General features: G+C 40.4%; 1 protein-coding gene across 1 annotated transcript; it reads left to right on the top strand.

Annotated features, from left to right (window-relative positions):
- Positions 1–424: 424 nt before the first annotated feature.
- On the top strand, positions 425–5990 carry LOC120394309 (butyrophilin subfamily 1 member A1-like). Its single transcript, XM_039518568.1, has 4 exons — positions 425–479; positions 2135–2161; positions 2590–2616; positions 4879–5990. Exons 1-4 carry the CDS (start codon positions 425–427, stop codon positions 5403–5405), a joined length of 636 nt encoding a protein of 211 aa, XP_039374502.1. The 3' UTR covers positions 5406–5990.
- The last annotated feature ends 4483 nt before the right edge of the window (positions 5991–10473 follow it).

Genomic DNA, 10473 nt, shown 5'->3' with positions numbered 1-10473 from the left:
CGGCATCCCAGCTGAGCCACAACCAAGCACCGATGTTCTCATAAGGGGGGATGGGCATGGCTGCCCTGCTTAAAAAAGGGAGGAGGGGCAATTATCTCTTATCTCCAGCAACTATGCCACAATAACATATACCCTTCCCCAAGGAAACTGTTGATATTTGTGTGTTTGTATTTTGTTAGATTTATTTTCAAGATTCTTATTGCAACAAGATAACATCAGAGAAGCGGGATGTATACTGTGTGTTGAAGACTAATATTCCCATGGTTATTTGAATCCACAGACAGACCCAACCCTGCTGCCATTGAAGTCAACAGGAGTTTATCAACTTCCATGGGAGCATGATTGGGCTGAATGCATATGTGCATGTGTTTCTGTGAGGATGTAGTACAGAAAAAGGAAGAAACATGCATTTAATCACTGAGAAATGTTTTTTCTGTTTTCTTCCCTACATTTAGACACTGAAAAGCGTTTTAAAGCAGGTAAGATTTCCTATCTCTCTACCAAAGTACCAATCAAGGTCAAGTCTCACTTTGCCAAATGGACAGAAAACAGATGAGACATCACATGAATATTTTATGCCCCAAATGCAGAGAGCTGCCACTGTAGGGGAAGAAGAAACTTTAAATGTGCATTATTGTATGGTGGTGGTGTTTTTATACAATGTCAATCCTAAGAGACAGAAAGGTTGTCTGTGTTGCCAGTTTTCAAATGTGAGTATACTGCTTTAGTAGTAATTGTTGAAAAAGTGATCAGTGTATGCATGTGCGTGCACACACACACAGAGAAACACACTTGTATTAGTTTGGTAGCTTTGTTGGAATTACTAATCATGGTGCTCACATGGTGTGCTAAAGAACAACATCCAACTTGTAGTATCATTAAAGCCTCTGGGGAAAATTCAATTTGTGTTGGGAGTCTCCAGTGTGGAAGAAGGTTCTCTTTTTGGTCTAAGATCCTACAGTTTCTTTGGCCTCAATGCCTTGTTCTATTTAAAAGAGATAAGATAATGGCTCTGAGGGCTTTTCTACTGTCATAAACATACAGTTAAGGGTTAATTCCTCTTTTCCCTGTAAAGGGTTAAGAAGCTCACATAACCTAGCTGACAGCTGACCAAAAGGACCAATAAGGGGACAAGATACTTTCAAATCTGGGAGGGAGGAAAGTCTTTGTGTGTTGTGGTGTGTGTTTTGCAGGACACAGATCAAGGGAGCAAGCAATCCAGCTCCTATAGAGTTTGTGAGTATTTAGCAAGGAAATGTGTTAATTTACTTTTAGTTTGGCTTATGTTTTCCCTTGTGTGAGAGGGAGGGTATCCCTGGTTTTCTTTTTGTAACTTTAAAGTTTTGCCCAGAGGGAACCCTTCTGTGTTTGGATTCTGATTGCCTGTGAGATTATCTTCCATTCTAATCTTACAGAGGTACTCCTTTCACCTTTTTTCTTTAATTAAAATTCTTCTTTTAAGAACCTGATTGATTTTTCATTGTTTTAAGATCCAAGGGTTTGGGTCTGTGTTCACCTGTGCCAATTGCTGATGATATTATTCTCAAGCCTCCCCAGGAAAGGGGGTGTAGGGGTTTGGGGAGATACTTGGGAAAGGCAGAGCTCCACGTGGCCCTCCCTAAATGTTTGTCTAAATCACTTGGTGGTGGCAGCGATTACCTAATCCAAGACATAAGAGAAATTGTGCCTTGGGGAGTAAAAACAAGCTTAGGGGGTCTTTCATGCGGGTCCCCATATCTGTACCCTAAAGTTCAGAGTGGGGAGGGAACCCTAACATCTATGTTGGGTATTGACCTACCTGGCTATAGCAGAATAACTATTCAACTATAGCTATTCCACAATAACTCCCTCTGTGGACATTATTCTGAAACAAAAGTGAACTTTATTGCAGAATAATTATTCTACTGTGGAAGTGTAGTAATTATTCTATAATTAAATCACTTTTATTTTGGAATAGAGTGGCCACATGTGGGAGTTATTTTGGAATACCTAAGTACTACTGGAATAGCTATGGTGGGATTGTTATTTCAGTATAGCTATGTTGGGAACTTTCCCCTGTGTAAACAAGGCCTTACTGGAACCAGAAAGCTCATGTATAATTTTTTTTCTGATCTTTTTACTGTCTTTTTTTCAGAACTGGAAAAACTAAGAACTGAAATAGGTAAGAAAAATGCATTTGCAGTTAATGAAAGAAACCATTCTCTAGTAATCATGTACTAGATCATAGTCAGTATAGCAGTGTCCAGTACAGGGAAGGATGGAAAATGTATCTTTCTTTTAAGCAGCTGGCACTAACCACTATTGGGGATAGGATAGTAGACTAGATGGACCCCAGTTCTGATCCAGTCTGGCAATTCCTGTGCTCATAAAGTACATGTATATCGGTTATGTCATGTGTGTGTGAACATTCAAGTGCCATTTTTGTGCATTTTAATTTCTGCAATTTGCATGTTGCACAAGTAAATTGTCCCATGCATTGTCTGACATCTTCATTTACCCTCAGACTGAAAGAGTCCTTCAGCCAGAAGAAGAAAAATCAGCAGTAGGTGCATCATCTCGATCAATGTTTGTTTCTTATTTTGATTTCAGATTGGAGAAGGGCTCGCAACAATGCAGGTAAAAGAATATACAAAGTGGTACCCAGTTACTGCACTGACGAGTGCAATGTGACATCCTGAACAAAATAAGGAATGAAGTTATTAATACAGTAAATACACTACAAACATGGGTCCATATCCTCTAGGACAATCAGGCTTCTTTGAATTGCGTCAAAGACGCAAAGCAGCCCCAAAGCCAGCTTAGTCCCTGCAAGATCCTCCGGTACATGGTAATCCACACCAATTCTTTGCCACCTCCCTCCTGGTTTCAGGTACAGCCTGTGGCTGGTACAGTTGAAAAAATTGGATATGGGTCCCTCCTATTTCCTAGTTATTACCAGCTGTAGGGCAGCCACTTGGATCCTGGACAGCTGCTGTAGTTTAGACTAGCCTAGGGTAGGTCTATACTTACCCGCCGGGTTGACGCGTAGAGTTTGACTTCTCGGAGTTCGAACTATCGCGTCTAATCTAGACGCGATAGTTCGAACTCCGAACGCGCTCCCGTCGACTCCGGAACTCCACCACCGCGAACGGCGGTGGCGGAGTCGATGGGGGAGCCGCGGCGTCTGGACAGGTGAGTACTTCGAAATAAGGTAGTTCGAGTTCAGCTACGCTATTCGCGTAGCTGAACTTGCGTACCTTAGTTCGACCCCCCCCCCCTTAGTGTAGACCAGGCCCTAGAGACTGTTCTAACAATTACACATATCCCAAGGATTGGGGGTGGTCAGACACACAAGTGGAGCCTCACCTGCATCTCAGCATCTGGGTCACAAACTGTTGTCATCTTAGAGCCAAATCCTGAAGCGATCACTTGATTTGTCCCTCACTTCAGAAAATCTCCCATTTATTTTAGGGCCTGATTCTGATCTCTCAGCAGCTTCACACTGGTGTAATTCCAGTGAATTATGTGGAGTTACTCTAGAGTCAGATCTTCTGTAATTTTTGACTGAGGAAAGACCTCAGGGTTTGGGCAACAATGAAGGTACAGAAGATTTGGTGGCAGGAATGGTGTTTGCAATAATACTGGTGATTTGCTGGTGGTGATGGTGGAAGGGATAATGGTGGGGATGTTGTCAGTGGGAGTTGAAGAGAAGGTGACAGCAGTGGTAAGATGCTGCTATGGTGATGATGGTGATTGATGCTCACAATTCTGATGGTGCCAATAGTGGTTCTGATTAAACTCATGATAGAGGTGATGGTGACTGTGGACATGATCAGGGACACAGCAGTATTAACAGAGATATGAAAGCAGTAAATTGGAGCAGCATCAGGTCAAGGGTAACAGGCTGCCCAGACCGGCTGACCCCCCTTCCACTCTAAACATTCAGTCCGAGGCATTCTGAGATCTCCATGCTCCTTAAGTACACGTAAGCGCAGCCCTCCAGCCTCCTTCACTGGGGAGGACCCATCCAGTCCCCACCCTCCTGAGAGAGGCAGCCACACCTGGAACAGCACTGGGATGGGGACTGGGGTCAGGGCTTGAGAGGCTCAGGATGATTTAGAACCAGGCAACATCAACAGAAGTGCAAACTGAAATGACTAGTGAAAGTGTGACGGGCAGTGGGATTGGGACTGGAAGCTGTTTAGGATTAAAATGACCTTGGGCATGAAATGCAGGGGACAGTGAGGATAACCAGCTATAATGGGAAGAGTTAAACAATTAAAATACGGTTGGGTTATTGGAGCAGGAAACGGTCACAGTTGGTCGGTAAGGATGTGATCCTTTAAAGGGTGAAGACTTTAACTGATGAGGGGAGGACTATGTGCCACAAGAACTGAAGGTCTCACCCTTTCCTTAAGGTTATCTGTCCATTTCATTTCATGACTTCCTTGTCTGCTCAGCTTGTAAGCTCTCTAATCAAGGACGGTGTCCACCTCTTCTTCTGCAGCAGTCAGCACAATATGTTTTCAGGCCTCTAGGCACTAGTAACACAGGGATCATGATAGTTGTACAAAAGTAACAATACTACATTTTTAGAGTGTTTTCAACAACTTATCCATTGAGTTCATTTGAATAATCAGTGCCTGTGTTTTTAAATGAACTTTTCATCCTAGTTCTGAGCTATGAACTAAATACTGATCCAAATATTCTACATAAACTTCAAACACATTTCTGAAATGTTTCACCTCTACAGTCAATGATGAAAGGGCTAAGTCATGCAAGACTAATTCAGGGAAAACTGCTATTGAAACTGCAGAATTAGGCCCAATGCTTCCCCTTCTTCCAGCTCAAGCTGTCATTACACCAGTGGTTCTCAGAATTAAAAATCTCTCTTTGCAGATGACATCATTCTTGATGCAGACACAGCCCACCCCAACATCTCCATTTCTGGGGATAAGAAGATTTTGAAACATGAAGCCCAACCTCAGAAAGTTCGAGAAAAGCCAGAGAGGTTTGATTCGACTGTCTGTGTGTTGGGCTCTGAAGGATTCTCCTCTGGAAAGCACTACTGGGAGGTAGATGTTGGGAGCAGCACTGACTGGGACCTGGGAGTGGCCAGAAAATCCATAAAGAGAAAAGGAAAACTTTCCCTGTCTGCTAAAGAGGGATTCTGGGCTCTGGGTGTGAGTGGGAAAGATTATTGGGCAAAAACAGACCCATGGACCCGGGTCCTGGTGCAGAAAAAGCTCAAGAAAATTGGAGTTTACCTTAATTACCAAGATGGGCAAGTGACTTTTTTCAATGTAACTGACATGTCTGTGTTGTTCACATTTAATGATTGTTCATTCTCAAGTGCTGTTTATCCATTCTTTAAAAATTCCCACAAAGAAACAATAATGAGAATTTGTTCTATAAAAGAAGACTGATCATTTTAAAATGTTGTGAGAACTACAGAGTAAGTCCATGAACCACTAGGTAACCACCACTAGGAAATCTCATTGATAACTTTATTCTTTGTCCCCCAGGACCTTGATGTCTGGGAAGGAAATATTTGAACCACTCCATTGTCCAGTTGTACATAATCTATTATCAAAACTAAGTAATGGAGAAAAGGGAAGACAAAATAATAATAAAAAATATAAATCAAACAAAAATAAAATAAGTAAATGTAAATATAAAATTGTCGTATCATTTCAATTATCAGCGTAACTAAATAAAAACAATATCAAGTAACTCCTCTATATACTCTAACAAGCTGAGGTGATGGCAGTCCATTTACCTATCAGCCAAAGCTACTTGAACTTTGTCTCAGTTAGGTCTAATCTTGTACTCCAGGCTGGTACAAAGGGGAGAAAAACAAACCAAAAGCTAAAGCTGATGTATGAGACACAGTTTAAATGCCAACAATGAGCTGCCTCCAAGATTTCAGTGGTTAAATGATAGTAATACTAATATGGTCACATGGAATCTTCCTAATAATTCAGGATAAGGGAAATATTTATATTTAACAAGGCCACAATTATAATTAATGACAATTTCTTAGATTTTAAATTAATTTCCAGCTTGAAAACAATCACTTAGAATGATTTACCCATACACCGAAATGAAAATTCCTCAATATTTTTTTTGTTTCTATATTTTGCAAGCAGATGTTTCACTTTATTGATTGGTGATGTAACAGATTAAATTTGAACAGGTGCTTTAACATCAAAATCTGAGTGAAAGCTTAGACTTTAACCTTAAAAGGTCATTTACCGTAAAAATCATAATTTTAGGTTCACATTTCAGGGTATCACTAGTCATGTTATCATGATGTATCTTTGAAATCCTCTCAACAATAAAAAATAACGTAAAGAGAGAAATATACTGTTTTTATTTATTTATTTATTTTACTGTTTATCGATTGCAGTCATATCTTAATTATACTTAAAGTTATTTTAAGGAGAGTGGACTAAAGCCTATTTGCATCCTTTTATGGAACAAAGGGCTGCAGGAGTTGGTGAAATCTCTGTGTGGTGAAGACAGGACCATCTCTAGGCACCAGCAAACCAAGCATGTGCTTCGGAAGGCACAATTCGAGGGGAAGCACACTTGTGCTCTCGGAGGTGGGTTTTGGGTTTTTTTTTTTTTTTTTTTTTTTTTGCTTCGACAATTGTGCTCTGAGAGGTTTGTTGGTTTTTTTTTGTTTGTTTGGGGTTTTTTTTGCTTGGGGTGGCAAAAAATCTAGAGCCAGCCCTGATGAAGTGGGTTCCAGCCCACAAAAGCTTATGCCCAAATAAATTGGTTAGTCTTTATGGTCCTACAGGACTACTCATTGTTTTTTATTGAAAAAGACTATCATGGCTACCCCTCTGAAACTTATTTCTGTTCCCATTTTCATATTGTAATGTCATAGGTATCCAAAGGAATTAGGTGAGCCCACATTATATAAAAATCCAACCACATTTAATAAAATGGAATAATATAAACATATGGATGGCAGGGTTGAAAACTGTTGTCAGAATGACTCCTCAGTTTTTTTTTGACCAAACATGTCCAATTGTTTTAAGCTGTTCTCAAAGGTCAGATTGTCTAAACCTCTTATAATATTTGTGTTGTGTTCTACTGGACTCTTTCTAATTTCTCCATTCTTTCCTAGAGTGTAGCATGCACAACTGAACACAGTACCCAATCTGAGAACTCACCAGTGCTGAGTATAGCAGGACAATTACCTTTCATGTCTTACATACGACACTCCTGTTTTTACATACCAGCATGTTTCACAACAGCATCACACAGTTGATTCTCATTCAATGTGATCCACTATAATCTTTGATGCAGTACAACTGCTTAGCCAATTATTTCCCCATTTTGTAGTTGTGCATTTTATGTTTTCCTTCCTGATATCTCCTTTAGGCATCAGTGAGATTCACAAAACCCCCACTCAGCTGCCCCCTTTCCATGCAGGTGCCTGAAATATCTAGACATGTAATTTTTGCTGTAAATTACCTCTAGGTGCTTAAGTTTCTGCCTGTGAACATGCACGCTGCACCTCAGGCAGTCTTCTGGACTTGTACGCCCCAGCAAGATCCTCAAAACAGCTTGTCACCATGCCTCACTGGGTCACAGCTGAGAATGCCAAATTCAGGACAAACTGCTGAGAAATAGGGCAGACTCACTCAAAATGTGGGTTATTCTATCATTAGATTATACCAAGCCAGTAACAAAAGAGACCTTCTGTCTTACCATCCTGGTTAACAAGAAATCAAAAATGGAGTCTCCTTTGGCATCTGAACCGTTGGCTCACTGCCCAGGCACTGGACTATAAAATGAGTGGTTACTGAAAACCAATTTAATCAAATTTAGGGTCCTTGTAATCCCAAGATATCAGGCACTTAGCCAGCTAAATTTATAACTCACATCATACCCAGTAATCATGCTGATGCCAATCCTTTAGTAAATAAGAACTAAAGGTTTAATAATAAAAGAAAAGAAGAGAATTATTAATGGTTAATAGATCATATATATATTAGGCTGGTTATTCGGTTCTCAGATCAAAACTTTTCACAGAAGCTTCAGTTAAAAAAAGAATTAACCCTACACAAAGCTTTTCAAATGCAAAAGCAGGCTGAGCAGGTGAGACAAAAAACCCAAGACTAACTAAACAAACCTGAAAAAGAAGAAACTAGCTTAGAAGCTGTTAACAGATGTAGTCCAAACTCTACTAATTGAAAGAATCCTCACAAATCTCATTAATCAGCTGAAAATACAAACCTGTTTCAAAGCAAATCTGACTTACAGAAAGAAGGTTCTAACTTTGGGGTTGGAGGAAAGCAAGCAAAAAAGAGACTTTATTGTGTTGAATTTTAGAAACAGTAAGGTACCTAGAACCCTAGTGGTGAGCACTGATTAAATGTCGAGAGGAAGAGAGGGACTAGATTAAAAAAAAATTAGCTTCTCATTAATAGTAAAGGTTCACAAGTATAACTTCCTGCTTGATTTATAATGTATGAACTTTCAACAATCACAAAGGCTTTACTGGGAGTACTGAGCATGTAGTAATTCCAGAATCTGAGACATAAACTGCTCACTAACATCTTGCTTAGATGAGGGAAATAGGTGAGCTGAAATCCTGGTTTCAGTGAAATCAATGGTAACACAAGAGGACTAGAATTTCATGTACAGTGGTTTAAAACATATTAATTAAACTGGGTTAGCTAATGTTATAAACACAGCTGCGTATCTAGCATAGACAGGATTTAACACCTTTGAAAATGCATTCAGATTGACCACATCCAGCTACTAAAATCTCTCTCTCAATTTGTTTTCTGTCTATACATGAAAATTAGAAATGTGACTCTTGAGAGATATAGGAAAGGAAAGTTCATACACAGGCCAGTATCAACCTTAACATTACAATTAGTAGCCTATACCCAAAAAATAGGATTTTCTAAAACACATGCCTGAGAAGCACACACTTTCAAGGGGACTTGTGCTCCTAAGTCACTCAGAGTGTCTCAAAATCCCAGCTTTATTGAATAAGAAAATTGGGGGCAAATCATCCTGTTCTCTCTACTCATTATCACTCCCAAGAATTTAATTACAATTTATGCACAAATGTCTGAAACAGAAGCACCAGCATTTTATATTTCAAAGTTATTTTCTCATCGAAGCAGCAATGGCTTGTTTGTTTTACTCCATGCTTATTTTCCCAATCAGGATGAACATAATTGCCAGAAGCAAAATCTCCAAGCTTTCTGGTATGCAGCTTTTAAAGCTAAAATTAATCAGGCAATTGATCTTGTATTCTTAGGATAAACTACGAGGAGTCCTTGTGGCACCTTAGGGCTTGGCTACACTTACAAATTTGCAGTGCTGCAGCAGGGTGTGAAAACACACCCTCTCCAGCGCTGCAAATTGCGGTGCTGCAAAGCGCCAGTGTGGTCAAAGCCCCAGCGCTGGGAGCGTGGCTCCCAGCGCTGTACGTTATTCCCCACAGGGAGGTGGAGTACGGACAGTGCTGGGAGAGCTTTCTCCCAGCGCTGGCGCTTTGACTACACTTAGCGCTTCAAAGCGCTGCCGCGACAGCGCTTTGAAGTGTAAGTGTAGCCAAAGCCTTAGAAACTAACAAATTTATTTGGGCATAAGCTTTTGTGGGCTAGAACCCACTTCATCAGATGCATGGAGTGGAAAATACAGTAGCAGGTATAAATACACAGCACATGAAAATATGGGAGTTGCCTTACCAAGTGGGAGGTCAGTCTAACGAGACAATTCAATTAACAGTAGGATACCAAGGGAGGAAAAATCATTTTGTAGTGGGAATGAAAGTGTCCTGTTTCATAGAATCTCAGGGTTGGAAAGGACCTCAGGAGGTCATCTAGTCTAACCCCCTGCTTAAAGCAGGACTGATCCCCAAACAGAGTTTTGCCCCAGCTGGCCTCCTTAAGGATCAAACTTATAACCCTAGGTTTAGCAGGCCAATGCTCAAACTACTGAGCTATCCCTCCCCCCATTTCAAGCATTTGATAAGAAGGTGTGAGTAATGGCAGTGGGAAATTAGTATGGGGAAAATTAGGTTTTGTAATGACCCATCCACTCCCTTTATTCAGGTCTAATTTGATGGTGTCCAGTTTGCCAATTAATTCCAGTTCTGCAGTTTCACGTTGGAGTCTGTTTTTAAAGTTATTTTGTTGAAGAATTGCCACTTTGAGGTCTGTTATTGAGTGACCAGGGAGATTGAAGTGTTCTCCTACTGGTTTTTTAATGTTATAATTCCTGATGTCAGATTTGTGTCTATTTTGTGTGTGTGTGTGTGTGTGTGTGTAGAGACTCTCTGGTTTGGCTAGTGTACATGGCAGAGGGGCATTGCTGGCACATGATGGCATATATCACATTGGTAGATGTGCAGGTTAGGATAAACTGATACTGTCCTGATTTTTTCTATGTGAGGAAGTAATTGAACATAATCTTCATGGCCACTGGTGTATTTAGGAAGGAGATATAGTAAGGTGA

Source organism: Mauremys reevesii, unplaced genomic scaffold (genome assembly GCF_016161935.1).
Source record: "Mauremys reevesii isolate NIE-2019 unplaced genomic scaffold, ASM1616193v1 Contig5, whole genome shotgun sequence".
Classification (NCBI taxonomy): domain Eukaryota; kingdom Metazoa; phylum Chordata; order Testudines; family Geoemydidae; genus Mauremys; species Mauremys reevesii.
Note: the sequence above shows the minus strand (reverse complement) of the source record. Positions and strands in the feature narration are given on the sequence as shown.